Genomic DNA, 16,639 nt, shown 5'->3' with positions numbered 1-16,639 from the left:
ATGATGAAAATAAACATATCACATACAATAAAAATAAAACAGAGTCCCTTAGATCAATGTGAGGTAGAAGTATACACTAAAAAGTACACGCACATACATATATACATATATATGCACGCTCACACAAATATATATATATATATATATATATGTGTGTGTGTGTGTGTGTGTATGTGTACTTATATATACTGTATACTTATATATATACGTCATAAAATGCAGCTAGCTGACAGACCTCCCACTTCGTATCTCTAAGATTAGATAGCAAGCTTCAACACTTCATAAACCATTGAAAATCATTCCATTTTCTTATCTATTTTCATTCTTTCCTCTAAACACAACTTTCTGACCTATTATTAAATGAGAAAGTCATATTAGTGGTTTCTTCCAGAAATTATTAAACGTGTATTCACATCCAAACACTAATTTCGTAACTAATTTCAGTACCACTAGGCACAAGATAATCATTAATTGTAGTTTTGAAAATAAATTAAAACCCCGTATTTTCCGGCAATACATTAAAATCACAATTGCACTTCGTATTAAACCTCCATTGGCGAGCGACAGAGCGGCACACACCTTTCCACTACGGAATCTGTGAGGACACTAAAGAGAAGACTTAAGCTTTACCTGGATATTAACAAGGCCGCCCGAGTGTGTTCGTGTGTGGTTCGGCCAGGTACCAATCTATGTGATCAACAAACGTACACGAGAGAGAGAGAGAGAGAGAGAGAGAGAGAGAGAGAGAGGGGGGGGTTTAATAATTAATTATTAATGACAGATCATCCTTCTGTCACTGCACTTACATCTCCAGTGTTAGTATTGGTAAAATCTATACAATAGACATTCTCTCTCTCTCTCTCTCTCTCTCTCTCTCTCTCTCTCTCTCTCTCTCTGAAGAAAGTTGTACCATAAAGGTGTTTAGCAAGCCTTGTTGGTATCAATTGCAAGAGTGACGTAATGTTTCATTATTTTGTTGGATTTATTTTCTTAAATCATTGACAGCATTAGAACGCAGGGTATATGCAACACGTGTAACATAATCAACATAATTATAATAATATAATCATGTAATATAATATAATATAATCACGTAATATAATCATAACATGTTTACAATGGCGTGCTTTTGCATAATAGTCTCCAGACACTCACTGATTACATCATCCACAAATAAAGCTAAAGATATTGATACCAAGCGAAGGTTATCATAAATTATTGACAACAGTTGATGATACAATAAAAAAACAAGACCATCGGAAGGAATTAAATGTACAAAGCAAATAAGTATAAACAAAGCAATCAGACAAATAAGGAAAAAGGTAATCAAACAAATTATAATAAACAAAGCAATCAGACAAATAATAAGATAAAAGTAATCAAAAATATTATGATAAACAAAGCAGTCAGACAAATAATAAAAGTAATCAAACCAATTACAATAAAAAATCAATCAAACAAGAATAAACAAAACCAATAAAAAAACATGCATAAAGAAATCCAAGAAACAATAAATAAGAAAAAACAAAGCATTCAAACAAACTAAAATAAACAACAATAATTAACAAGAATAAACAAAGCAATCAAACAAACAAATAAAAACAAAGAAATAATTAACAAGAATAAACAAAGCAATCAAACAAACTAATATAAGCAAAAATAATTAACAAGAATAAACAAAGCAAACAAACAAAGAAATAAAACAATAAATAAGAATAGACAAAGCAATCAAACAAACAAACATAAACAAAGAAACAATTAACAAGAAACAAACAACTCAACCAAACAAAAAAATCATATAAACAAAAAAGAATAAACAAAGCAAATAAAATAAAGGCCAAGAATCATATGACGTTATCAAAAGTCCTCATGAAAACCAGGCCAAAAAATTGAGAGAGAGAGAGAGAGAGAGAGAGAGAGAGAGAGAGAGAGAGAGAGGGGGGGGGGGGGGGCTTTTATAAGATCAAGAATAGCTTTGATATTTTCGTAAAAAAGTAAGTGTAGGCGAATAGATCGACCCGAGAATTTGGAGGTGGTCTGGACATGTGGTGAGAAAAGTGTGTATAGTACCATTACATATCGGTTAAGATTAAAATAACTAAAAATATTCCCCATTTACATAATTTACATTGTCACAAAGTCAGTAATCACAAAATGAGTCAGCCAGATAATACTGTGAGTGAGAGAGAGAGAGAGAGAGAGAGAGAGAGAGAGAGAGAGAGGTGGTCACTTTACCCGTTTCCGGTGTAGGAGACAAACGGATGTCTTGCCCACTTCCGGTAGGAATACGAAAAAGAATCGAAAGAAATTAGGAATTAGAAGAAAATATATTTTAACCTTTCATAAGATTCTGACAAAATTTGTTAAGTCGGCAACTGATTGTGAATAGTGCTTGATTTGAGTAATCACTATTCACTGCAGATGGTGAAAATTAGCGTCAGATATAAAAGAAAGGGGCAGATCCCTTTCCTATGTACACAGTATGTTGTGTGTGTGTGTATATATACTATATATATATATATATATATATATATATATATATATATATATATATATATATATATAGAATATTTCCCTAGAGATTGTTGCAAATGAAGCAGGGTAAAGAAGAGGAGACGATGTATTGATAACTAAGAAAATTTGCAGGTGTGGACTACCATAGAGAGATCATAAACAGACTTCAGTGGAAAGACACGTCTGAGGCCTTTGTTCTGAAGTGGACTAGTAAAGGCTAATGATGAAGATGCTATGTGTATATAAGTGTGTATATAAGTGTGTATATACTGTAAGTATGTACATAAGTGTTTGTGTGTATATATATATGTATGAATATATATATATATATATATATATATATATATATATATATATATATATTATATATATATATATATATATATATATATATATATATATATATAAAACCTTTGGTTAATGGGGATACCTTAACGTGGTGAAAGGTTTGTGGGATCGCCATGATCAGCAAAGCTGTACTAGTCAGGGCCACCCATACTAGGTTGGTTTGCTTTAAGCAATCAGATTAAAGTTTCCCATCATTACCAAATATGCATTTGCTGTTATTGTTGTTGGTGTTGTTGTTGTGTCTGTGTGTGTGTTCAAGGGTAAACAAGAATAAATAACAGATGGTTTAAAAGATCAACAACAAACACCTACATATATGTGTGTGAGAGAGAGAGAGAGAGAGAGAGAGAGAGAGAGAGAGAGAGAGAGAGAGAGAGAGAGAGAGAGAGAGAGAGAGAGAGAGAGAGCATGCCAGCGCCGAGCACGCTTAGGTTAAAGGGTCAGGGACAAATCTCCTTGCACATGAAACATCTAATACACCTGGCGAGATGAGCCTTACGGATGCTGAATCTGGATACGGATACAGGTAAGGAGTTCGAATTGCTGAATCCGAATCCAGATACAAATAAGGAGTTCGAACTGCTGAATCTGAATCCGGATACAAATAAGGAGTTCGAACTGCTGAATCTGAATTCGGATACAATTAAGGAGATCGAACTGCTGAATCCGAATCCGGATACAAAATAAGGAGTTCGAACTGCTGAATCCGAATCCGGATACAAATAAGGAGTTCGAACTGCTGAATCCGAATCTGGATACAAATAAGGAGTTCGAACAGCTGAATCCGAATCCGGATACAAATAAGGAGTTCGAACTGCTGAATCCGAATCCAAATACAAATAAGGAGTTCGAATTGCTGAATCCGAATCCAGATACAAATAAGGAGTTCGAACAGCTGAATCCGAATCCGGATACAAATAAGGAGTTCGAATTGCTGAATCCGAATCCAGATACAAATAAGGAGTTCGAACTGCTGAATCCGAATCCGGATACAAATAAGGAGTTCGAATTGCTGAATCCGAATCCGGATACAAATAAGGAGTTCGAATTGCTGAATCCGAATCCGGATACAAATAAGGAGTTCGAATTGCTGAATCCGAATCCTGATACAAATAAGGAGTTCGAATTGCTGAATCCGAATCCGGATACAAATAAGGAGTTCGAACTCCTGAATCCGAATCCGGATACAAATAAGGAGTTCGAACTCCTGAATCCGAATCCGGATACAAATAAGGAATTCGAATTGCTGAATCCGAATCCAGATACAAATAAGGAGTTCGAACTGCTGAATCTGAATCCGGATACAAATAAGGAGTTCGCACTGCTGAATCTGAACCCGGATACAATTAAGGAGATCGAACTGCTGAATCCGAATCCGGATACAAATAAGGAGTTCGAACTGCTGAATCCGAATCCGGATACAAAAAAGGAGTTCGAACTGCTGAATCCGAATCCGGATACAATTAAGGCGTTCGAACTGCTGAATCCAAATCCGGATACAAATAAGGAGCTCGAACTGCTGAATCCGAATACAAATAAGGAGCTCGAACTGCTGAATCCGAATCCGGATACAAATAAGGAGCTCGAACGGCTGAATCCGAATCCGTATACAATTAAGGCGCTCGAACTGCTGAATCCGAATCCGGATGCAAATAAGGAGCTCGAACTGCTGAATCCGAATCCGTATACAATTAAGGCGTTCGAACTGCTGAATCCGAATCCGTATACAATTAAGGCGTTCGAACTGCTGAATTCGAATCCGTATACAATTAAGGCGTTCGAACTGCTGAATCCGAATCCGGATACAATTAAGGCGTTCGAACTGCTGAATCCAAATCCGGATACAAATAAGGAGTTCGAACTGCAGAATCCGAAGCCGGATACAATTAAAGCGTTCGAACTGCTGAATCCAAATCCGGATACAAATAAGGAGCTCGAACTGTTGAATCCGAATCCGGATACAAATAAGGAGCTCGAACTGCTGAATCCGAATCCGGATACAAATAAGGAGCTCGAACTGCTGAATCCGAATCCGTATACAATTAAGGCATTCGAACTGCTGAATCCGAATCCGTATACAATTAAGGCGTTCGAACTGCTGAATCCAAATCCGTATACAATTAAGTTGTTCGAACTGCTGAATCCGAATCCGTATACAATTAAGGCGTTCGAACTGCTGAATCCGAATCCGTATACAATTAAGGCGTTCGAACTGCTGAATCTGAATCCGTATACAATTAAGGCGTTCGAACTGCTGAATCCGAATCCGGATACAATTAATGCGTTCGAACTGCTGAATCCAAATCCGGATACAAATAAGGAGCTCGAACTGCTGAATCCGAATCCGGATACAAATAAGGAGCTCGAACTGCTGAATCCGAATCCGGATACAAATAAGGAGCTCGAACTGCTGAATCCGAATCCGTATAAAATTAAGGCGCTCGAACTGCTGAATTCGAATCCGGATACAAATAAGGAGCTCGAACTGCTGAATCCGAATCCGTATACAATTAAGGCGTTCGAACTGCTGAATCCGAATCCGGATACAAATAAGGAGCTCGAACTGCTGAATCCGAATCTGGATACAAATAAGGAGCTCGAACTGCTGAATCCGAATCCGGATACATATAAGGAGCTCGAACTGCTGAATCTGAATCCGTATACAATTAAGGCGCTCGAACTGCTGAATCCGAATCCGGATACAAATAAGAAGCTCGAACTGCTGAATCCGAATCCATATACAATTAAGGCGTTCGAACTGCTGAATCCGAATCCGGATACAAATGAGGCGTTCGAACTGCTGAATCCGAATCCGGATACAAATGAGGAGTTCGAACTGCTGAATCCGAATCCGAATACAAATAAGGAGTTCGAACTGCTGAATCCAAATCCGGATACAAATAAGGAGTTCGAACTGCTGAATCCAAATCCGAATACAAATAAGGAGTTCGAACTGCTGAATCCGAATCCGAATACAAATAAGGAGTTCGAACTGCTGAATCCGGATACAAATAAGGAGTTCGAACTGCTGAATCCGAATCCGGATACAAATAAGGAGTTCGAACTGCTGAATCCGAATCCGGATACAAATAAGGAGTTCGAACTGCTGAATCCGAATCCGGATACAAATAAGGAGTTCGAACTGCTGAATCCGAATCCGGATACAAATAAGGAGTTCGAACTGCTGAATCCGAATCCGGATACGAATAAGGAGTTCGAACTGCTGAATCCGAATCCGGATACGAATAAGGAGTTCAAACTGCTGAATTCGGACACAAATAAGGAGTTTGAACTGCTGAATCCGAATCCGGATAAAAATAAGGAGTTCGAACTGCTGAATCCGAATCCGGATACAAATAAGGAGTTCAAACTGCTGAATCCGAATCCGGATACAAATAAGGAGTTCGAACTGCTGAATCCGGATACAAATAAGGAGTTCGAACTGCTGAATCCGGATACAAATAAGGAGTTCGAACTGCTGAATCCGAATCCGGATACAAATAAGGAGTTCGAACTGCTGAATCCGAATCCAGATACAAATAAGGAGTTTGAACTGCTGAATCCAAATCCAGATACAAATAAGGAGTTTGAACTGCTGAATTCAAATCCAGATACAAATAAGGAGTTCAAACTGGTGAATCCAAATCCGGATACAAATAAGGAGTTTGAACTGCTGAATCCGAATCTGGATACAGGGAAGGAGTTTGAACTGCTGAATCCGAATCTGGATACAGGGAAGGAGTTTGAACTGCTGAATCCGAATCCAGATACAAATAAGGAGTTTGAAATGCTGAATCCAAATCCATATACCAATAAGGAGTTCAAAATGCTGAATCTGGATACAAATAAGGAGTTCAAAATGCTCAATCCAGATACAAATAAGGACATCGAACGGCTGAATCCGGATACAAATAAGGAGTTCAAACTGCTGAATCCGAGTCCGGATACAGGGAAGGAGTTCGAACTGCTGAATCCGAATCCAAAAACATATAAGGACTTTGAACTGCTGAATTCGAATCCGGATACAAATAAGGATTTTGAACTGCTGAATCCGATTGCAGATACAAATACAGAGTTCGAACTGCTGAATCCGAATCCAGATACAAATAAGGAGTTTGAACTGCTGAATCCAAATCCGGATACAAAGAAGGAGTTTGAACTGCAGAATCCGAATCCAGGTACAAATAGGGAGTTTGAACTGCAGAATTCGAATACGGATACAAAGAAGGAGTTTGAACTGCTGAATCGGAATCCAGATACAAATAAGGAGTTTGAACTGCTGAATCCGAATCCGGATACAAATAATGAGTTTGAACTGCTGAATCCGACTCCAGATACAAATAAGGAGTTTGAACTGCTGAATCCGAATCCAGATACAAATAAGGAGTTCGAACTGCCGAATCCAGATACAAATAAGGAATTTGAACTGCAGAATCCGAATCCAGGTACAAATAAGGAGTTTGAACTGCTGAATCCAAATCCGGACACAAAGAAGGAGTTTGAACTGCTAAATCCGAATCCAGATACAAATAAGGAGTTTGAACTGCTAAATTGGAATCCAGATACAAATAAGGAATTTGAACTGCAGAATCCGAATCCAGGTACAAATAAGGAGTTTGAACTGCTGAATCCAAATCCGGACACAAAGAAGGAGTTTGAACTGCTGTATCCGAATCCAGATACAAATAAGGAGTTCGAACTGCTAAATTGGAATCCAGATACAAATAAGGAATTTGAACTGCAGAATCCGAATCCAGGTACAAATAAGGAGTTTGAACTGCTGAATCCAAATCCGGACACAAGGAAGGAGTTTGAACTGCTGAATCCGAATCCAGATACAAATAAGGAGTTCGAACTGCTAAATCCGAATCCAGATACAAATAATGAGTTCGAACTGCTGAATCCAAATCCAGATACAAATAAGGAGTTCAAACTGCTGAATCCAAATCCGGATACAAATAATGAGTTTGAACTGCTGAATCCGAATCCAGATACAAATAAGGACTTCGAACTGCTGAATCCAGATACAAATAAGGAGTTCGAACTGCTGAATCCAAATCCAGATACAAATAATAAGTTCGAACTGCTGAATCCAAATCCGGATACAAATAATGAGTTTGAACTACTGAATCCGAATCCAGATACAAATAAGGCGTTCGAACTGCCGAATCCAGATACAAATAAGGAGTTCGAACTGCTGAATCCAAATCCAGATACAAATAATGAGTTTGAACTGCTGAATCCGAATCCAGATACAAATAAGGAGTTTGAACTGCTGAATCCGAATCCAGATACTAATAATGAGTTTGAACGGCTGAATCCGAATCCGCATACAAATAAGGAGTTCGAACTGCTGAATCAGAATCCGCATACAAATAAGGAGTTCGAACTGCTGAATCAGAATCCAGATACAAATAAGGACATCGAACGGCTGAATCCGGATACAAATAAGGAGTTCAAACTGCTGAATCCGAGTCCGGATACAGGGAAGGAGTTCGAACTGCTGAATCCGAATCCAGAAAAATATAAGGACTTTGAACTGCTGAATTCAAATCCGGATACAAATAAGGATTTTGAACTGCTGAATCCGATTGCGGATACAAATACAGAGTTCAAACTGCTGAATCCGAATCCAGATACAAATAAGGAGTTTGAACTGCTGAATCCAAATCCGGATACAAAGAAGGAGTTTGAACTGCAGAATCCGAATCCAGGTACAAATAGGGAGTTTGAACTGCAAAATTCGAATACGGATACAAAGAAGGAGTTTGAACTGCTGAATCGGAATCCAGATACAAATAAGGAGTTTGAACTGCTGAATCCGAATCCGGATACAAATAATGAGTTTGAACTGCTGAATCCGACTCCAGATACAAATAAGGAGTTTGAACTGCTGAATCCGAATCCAGATACAAATAAGGAGTTCGAACTGCCGAATCCAGATACAAATAAGGAGTTTGAACTGCTAAATTGGAATCCAGATACAAATAAGGAATTTGAACTGCAGAATCCGAATCCAGGTACAAATAAGGAGTTCAAACTGCTGAATCCAAATCCGGATACAAATAATGAGTTTGAACTGCTGAATCCGAATCCAGATACAAATAAGGACTTTGAACTGCTGAATCCAGATACAAATAAGGAGTTCGAACTGCTGAATCCAAATCCAGATACAAATAATGAGTTCGAACTGCTGAATCCAAATCCAGATACAAATAAGGAGTTCGAACTGCTGAATCCAAATCCGGATACAAATAATGAGTTTGAACTGCTGAATCCGAATCCAGATACAAATAAGGCGTTCGAACTGCCGAATCCAGATACAAATAAGGAGTTCGAACTGCTGAATCCAAATCCAGATACAAATAATGAGTTTGAACTGCTGAATCCGAATCCAGATACAAATAAGGAGTTTGAACTGCTGAATCCGAATCCAGATACTAATAATGAGTTTGAACGGCTGAATCCGAATCCGCATACAAATAAGGAGTTCGAACTGCTGAATCAGAATCCGCATACAAATAAGGAGTTCGAACTGCTGAATCAGAATCCAGATACAAATAAGGAGTTCGAACTGCTGAATCCAAATCCAGATACAAATGAGTTCGAAATGCTGAATACGGATACACATAAGGAGTTTGAACAGCTGAATCCGGATACAAATAAAGAGTTTGAACTGCAAAATCCGAATCCAGATACAAACAAGGTGTTCAAACTGCTGAATCGAAATCCAGGTACAAATAAGGAGTTTGAAATGCTGAATCCGGATACAAAAAATTAGTTCGAACTGCTGAATCTGGATACAAATGAGTTTGAAATGCTAATCTGGATACAAATAAGGAGTTTGAAATGCAGAATCCGAATCTGGATACAAATAGGGAGTTCGAAATACTGAATCCAGATACAAATAAGGACTTCAAAATACTGAATGGAGATACAAATAAGGAGTTTGAACTGCTGAATCCGGATACAAATAAGGAGTTTGAACTGCTGAATCTGGATACAAATAAGGAGTTCAAAATACTGAATCCAGACACAAATAAAGACTTAGAACTGCTGAATCTGGATACAAATAAGGAGTTTTAACTGCTGAATCCGGATACAAATAAGGAGTTCAAAATACTGAATCCAGATACAAATAAGGACTTCAAAATACTGAATCCAGATACAAATAAGGACTTCAAAATACTGAATCCGGATACAAATAAAGACTTAGCACTGCTGAATCCAGATACAAATAAGGAGTTCGAAATGCTGAATCTGAATCTGGATTCTAATAAGGAGTTCGAAATGCTGAATCCGGATACACATAAGGAGTTTGAACAGCTGAATCCGGATACAAATAAAGAGTTTGAACTGCTGAATCAGAATCCAGATACAAATAAGGAGTTCGAACTGCTGAATCCAAATCCGGATACAAATGAGTTCGAAATGCTGAATCCGGATACACATAAGGAGTTTGAACAGCTGAATCTGGATACAAATAAAGAGTTTGAACTGCAAAATCCGAATCCAGATACAACAAGGCGTTCAAACTGCTGAATCAAAATCCAGGTACAAATAAGGAGTTTGAAATGCTGAATCCGGATACAAAAAATTAGTTCGAACTGCTGAATCTGGATACAAATAAGGAGTTTGAAATGCAGAATCCGAATCCGGATACAAATAGGGAGTTCGAAATCCTGAATCCAGATACAAATAAGGACTTCAAAATACTGAATCCGGATACAAATAAGGAGTTTGAACTGCTGAATCCGGATACAAATAAGGAGTTCAAAATACTGAATCCAGATACAAATAATTACTTCAAAAAACTGAATCCGGATACAAATAAAGACTTAGCACTGCTGAATCCGGATACAAATAAGGAGTTCGAAATGCTGAATCTGAATCCGGATTCTAATAAGGAGTTCGAAATGCTGAATCCGGATACAAATAAGGAGTTTGAACTGCTGAATCCGGATACAAATAAGGACTTCAAAATACTGAATCCAGATATAAATAAGGACTTCAAAATACTGAATCCAGATATAAATAAGGACTTCAAAACACTGAATCCGGATACAAATAAAGACTTAGCACTGCTGAATCCGGATACAAATAAGGAGTTCGAAATGCTGAATCTGAATCTGGATTCTAATAAGGAGTTCGAAATGCTGAATCCGGATACAAATAAGGAGTTTGAACTGCTGAATCCGGATACAAATAAGGACTTCAAAATACTGAATCCAGATATAAATAAGGACTTCAAAATACTGAATCCAGATATAAATAAGGACTTCAAAACACTGAATCCGGATACAAATAAAGACTTAGCACTGCTGAATCCGGATACAAATAAGGAGTTCGAATTGCTGAATCTGAATCCGGATTCTAATAAGGAGTTCGAAATGCTGAATCCGGATACAAATAAGGAGTTTGAACTGCTGAATCCGGATACAAATAAGGACTTCAAAATACTGAATCCAGATATAAATAAGGACTTCAAAATACTGAATCCAGATATAAATAAGGACTTCAAAACACTGAATCCGGATACAAATAAAGACTTAGCACTGCTGAATCCGGATACAAATAAGGAGTTCGAAATGCTGAATCTGAATCAGGATTCTAATAAGGAGTTCGAAATGCTGAATCCGGATACAAATAAGGAGTTTGAACTGCTGAATCCGGATACAAATAAGGACTTCAAAATACTGAATCCAGATATAAATAAGGACTTCAAAATACTGAATCCAGATATAAATAAGGACTTCAAAATACTGAATCCAGATATAAATAAGGACTTCAAAACACTGAATCCGGATACAAATAAAGACTTAGCACTGCTGAATCCGGATACAAATAAGGAGTTCAAAATGCTGAATCTGAATCAGGATTCTAATAAGGAGTTCGAAATGCTGAATCCGGATACAAATAAGGAGTTTGAACTGCTGAATCCGGATACAAATAAGGACTTCAAAATACTGAATCCAGATATAAATAAGGACTTCAAAATACTGAATCCAGATATAAATAAGGACTTCAAAATACTGAATCCAGATATAAATAAGGACTTCAAAACACTGAATCCGGATACAAATAAAGACTTAGCACTGCTGAATCCGGATACAAATAAGGAGTTCGAAATGCTGAATCTGAATCCGGATTCTAATAAGGAGTTCGAAATGCTGAATCCGGATACAAATAAGGAGTTTGAACTGCTGAATCCGGATACAAATAAGGACTTCAAAATACTGAATCCAGATATAAATAAGGACTTCAAAATACTGAATCCAGATATAAATAAGGACTTCAAAACACTGAATCCGGATACAAATAAAGACTTAGCACTGCTGAATCCGGATACAAATAAGGAGTTCGAAATGCTGAATCTGAATCCGGATTCTAATAAGGAGTTCGAAATGCTGAATCCGGATACAAATAAGGAGTTTGAACTGCTGAATCCAGATACAAATAAGGACTTCAAAATACTGAATCCAGATATAAATAAGGACTTCAAAATACTGAATCCAGATATAAATAAGGACTTCAAAATACTGAATCCAGATATAAATAAGGACTTCAAAACACTGAATCCGGATACAAATAAACACTTAGCACTGCTGAATCCGGATACAAATAAGGAGTTCGAAATGCTGAATCTGAATCAGGATTCTAATGAGGAGTTCAAAATGCTGAATCTGAATCCGGATTCTAATGAGGAGTTCAAAATGCTGAATCCGGATACAGATTGGGGCATTTGAAACGCTGAACCCTAATATAGAGACACCTCAAAAATGTTGAGTCCGGATAAAATTTAGATCATTGCAAAGCTAAATGAATATGCAACAAGAGAGAGAGAGAGAGAGAGAGAGAGAGAGAGAGAGAGAGAGAGAGAGAGAGAGAGAGAGAGAGAGAGAGAGAGTTTCCATGCCATATGGCGAAAGACCGGAAGGTTCCTGTGCAAATAGGTACTGGCAAGGTCAGCAAACTAGGTAAAGGTCAAGCAGGGTCACACTAGTTTGAGCAGGGTTAAGGTCAAGTGGGCAATTAGGTCAAATGTCACAGGTCTTTCAATTCATAACGATTGAGCCAAAGTGTTAGAATTATATATATATATATATATATATATATATATATATATATATATATATATATATATATATATATATATATATATATATATATATATACTGTATATATATATATATATATATATATATATATATATATATATATATATATATATATATATATATATATATATATATATATACAGTATATATATGTGTATATATATATATATATATATATATATATATATATATATATATATATATATATATATATATATATATATATATATATATATATATATATATATATACATATGCTTAGGACAGACAGTAGGTATTTCCCCCCAGGCCAGAAGACCGAAATTAAAAGCAGGATAAACATGGGACGGAGAGCCTATGGTAAACAAAATGACATTATGAAAAGAATAATGCAACTTCCTCTAAACAGAATAGTATTTAATCAAATGGTCCTACTAGTATTGACTTATAAATCAGAGACATGGAGTATTACTTAAGCCTTAGAACATGAGATTGTTACAACTCAAAGAGCTATGGAAAGAATAATCATGGAAATAACACAAGAGATAGATGGATACGTGAGCAAGCTGAAAGTAGATGATATTCTAACAACGTGTAACAAATATAGAGATGCATCGTAAATTCCAATATATGCTGGTAATGGATGATAATGAAATTAGTGTAGATTTCCTCATCACTCAAAAATACGCTGGCTGACGCAATGGATAACATTAGTAAAATATGCTGTGTTTACGAAGGCAAATAATTGACTTTTGCAAAGACAACAACCAAATTACTTACATGATATATAAAAAATAATGTCATAATAAGCATAAAATACAATTCATGTAAGTATTAACTAATATAAAATACATAATTATCTTAGTAAAAATAAACAGCGTGAATTGTATTAATTTCACTTGCTAAGTTACAACCCTAGTTGGAATAGCAGGATGCTTTAAGGTCAAGGGTTCCAACAAGGAAAATAACCCAGTGAGGAAAGGAAATAAAAAAAAATAGAATAATGTTCTTGAGTGTATCCTCAAGCAAGAGAACTCTATCCCGAAGCAGTGGAAGACCATATTACAGAGGCTATGGCACTACCCAAGACCAGAAAACAATGGTTTGATTTTGGAGTGTCCTTCTAAGAATTCTGCTTACCATAGCTAAAGAGTCTCTTCTATCCTCACCAGGGGGAGAGTAACCACCAAATAATTAGTGTAGTATTTAAAAGACATAAATGTATATAAATATATATATATATATATATATATATATATATATATATATATATATATATATATATATATATATATATATCAAAACACATCTGTACACAGCATACCATCAAGTTACATACTCATAAACAAGTAGACACAAACAAATCACACACATCTCGACCAGAATACAGAGGGCATCACCTGTACGAGAGGTGTTCGAAAATGAATGAAGGCTCACGTCACTTGAACAGGCGAAAGAAGAAAAGACAATTGGTTGATGGGATCTTCAAGTTCAGCAAGAGATGGGAATATTCCTTCCACAAAGGGCTGGGAATCAATGGGATTTATGGGTGTATTTCATGAGTTGTCTAGGTGTATTTGGTCATGTAAAAGGTGTATCCATGGGAGAGTTTGGTTATGGAATATCATATTGAATAATGATACCCCATATTATTATTTGCCTTAATGCTCGGTGTTATGAGAGAGAGAGAGAGAGAGAGAGAGAGAGAGAGAGAGAGAGAGAGAGAGAGAGAGAGAGAGAATGTAATCAAGACATTAAAGTATTACGGTACATAATATTGGATGTTTTAATGTGGCCTTGACTGAAGTTGAAATTTTTCGCAAAATAGGATATATATATATAATATATATATATATATATATATATATATATATATATATATATATATATGTTATATACATATATATACATATATGTATATACATATATATATATATACATATATATATATATATACATATATACCTATACATACTGTATGTGTGTGTATAGATACATAAACATTATATATATATATATATATATATATATATATATATATATATATATATATATATATATTGTGCCTTTCTGAGTGGGGATACCTTAATGTGGTAAAAGGGTTTGTGTATTGCCATGATCAGCAAAGCTGTAGGAGTCAGGGCCACCCATACTAGGTTGGTTTGCTATGAACGATCAGACTAGTCTCCCACCATCACCAATCCGCAGATGGCCAGCATGGTGATGAAAACTGGCCAAACCCCAGACATGCAAAAGGACATATTTGAGGCCTTTGTCCTGCAGCAGACTAGAAACTGCTGTTTTGTTGCATATATATATATATATATATATATATATATATATATATATATATATATATATATATATATATGTATATATATATATATATATGTATATATATTTATATATGTATATATATATAATATTTATATATATATATATATATATATATATATATATATATATATATATATATATATATATATATATATATATATATATATATATATATATATATATATATGAGGGGAAAAAGGAACAAGTAAACTACAAGAGAAGTGATTAAAATAAAATAAAACATTTCAAGAACAGTAACAATATTCCAATAAATATTTCCTATATAAACTATGAAAACAAGTGGAAGAGAAATAAGATAGAATAGTGCCCCCGAGTGTAACCTCAAGCAAGAGATCTCTAACACAAGACCATGGTACAGAGGCTATGGCTTACCCTAGACTAGAGAAACATGGTATGATTTTGGAATGTCCTTCTCCTAGAGCTGCTTACCATAGCTTAAGTGTCTCTTTTGCCCTTACCAAGAGTAGCCACAGAACAATTAAAGTGCAGTAGTTAACCCCTTGAGCAACAAATAGATCTTTTGAAATAATGTTAAGATTATTGTCATATAGAGAAAAGCGCCCTCTGGGTTTAAGCCAACAACAAAGCGTGACATTAAGTCTGGAATGATTGATTGACAGTTGACGGACTCCATTCGTTGGTGGCCTCCTGGTACATCTGTCAATTTTTTTCATAAAATTTTTTTACGATTTTAAGTAACGATATTTTTCTTATGAAGGAGGAATATGTTTACGAATACGAATATAATATATATATAATATATATATATATATATATATATATATATATATATATATATATATATATATATATATATATACATATATATATATATATATATATATATATATGCATATATATACATATATACAGTATATACTATATAATAACTACAGGGAAAATTAAATACTCTTAACCATTTATTTTGGAATTTAATTTTATTTTGCATCTGAGCATTATGTTTCCTGGTGATTTTTACATACACACAGATATATATATATATATATATATATATATATATATATATATATATATATATTTATATATATACATATATATAAATATGTATATATATATATATATATATATATATATATATATATATATATATATATATATATATTTATATATATATACATACATACATACAGTATATATATACACACAGTATATATATATATATATATATATATATATATATATATATATATATATATATATATATATATATATATATATATATTAATGCATCCAATACACCAGAACGAAACTATACCATCCACAAGACATAACGAACAAACATATAACATCAAGGACATCAA

The 16,639-nt window shown here is 35.0% G+C and overlaps 3 protein-coding genes across 4 annotated transcripts in view; 2 read left to right on the top strand and 1 right to left on the bottom strand.

Annotated features, from left to right (window-relative positions):
- Window positions 1-16,639, bottom strand: part of peo (pendolino) — a 179,034-nt gene that overhangs the window by 121,769 nt on the left and 40,626 nt on the right. The window contains exon 1 of one of the 2 annotated variants that reach the window (XM_068393873.1): window positions 549-588. The exons of the other annotated variant lie outside the window; for it this stretch is intronic. The gene's annotated coding sequence lies outside the window, so the exon portion shown is untranslated. Of the gene's footprint in view, window positions 1-548; window positions 589-16,639 lie in introns of those variants that run through there. 2 annotated transcript variants of the gene reach the window in all.
- On the top strand, window positions 2,155-9,643 carry LOC137659294 (putative uncharacterized protein DDB_G0282133). The gene is made up of 3 exons (XM_068394320.1): window positions 2,155-2,175; window positions 3,590-5,650; window positions 6,329-9,643. The coding sequence occupies exons 1-3, from the start codon at window positions 2,155-2,157 to the stop codon at window positions 9,641-9,643; spliced, it is 5,397 nt and encodes a 1,798-aa protein (XP_068250421.1).
- LOC137659293 (protein PFC0760c-like) lies at window positions 10,503-12,608 on the top strand. The gene has a single exon (XM_068394319.1). The coding sequence runs from the start codon at window positions 10,503-10,505 to the stop codon at window positions 12,606-12,608; it is 2,106 nt and encodes a 701-aa protein (XP_068250420.1).

The sequence above is a fragment of the Palaemon carinicauda genome, chromosome 19 (genome assembly GCF_036898095.1).
Source record: "Palaemon carinicauda isolate YSFRI2023 chromosome 19, ASM3689809v2, whole genome shotgun sequence".
Lineage (NCBI taxonomy): Eukaryota > Metazoa > Arthropoda > Malacostraca > Decapoda > Palaemonidae > Palaemon > Palaemon carinicauda.
The sequence above is the reverse complement of the archived record's forward strand: the minus strand, read 5'-3'. Positions and strand labels throughout refer to the sequence as shown.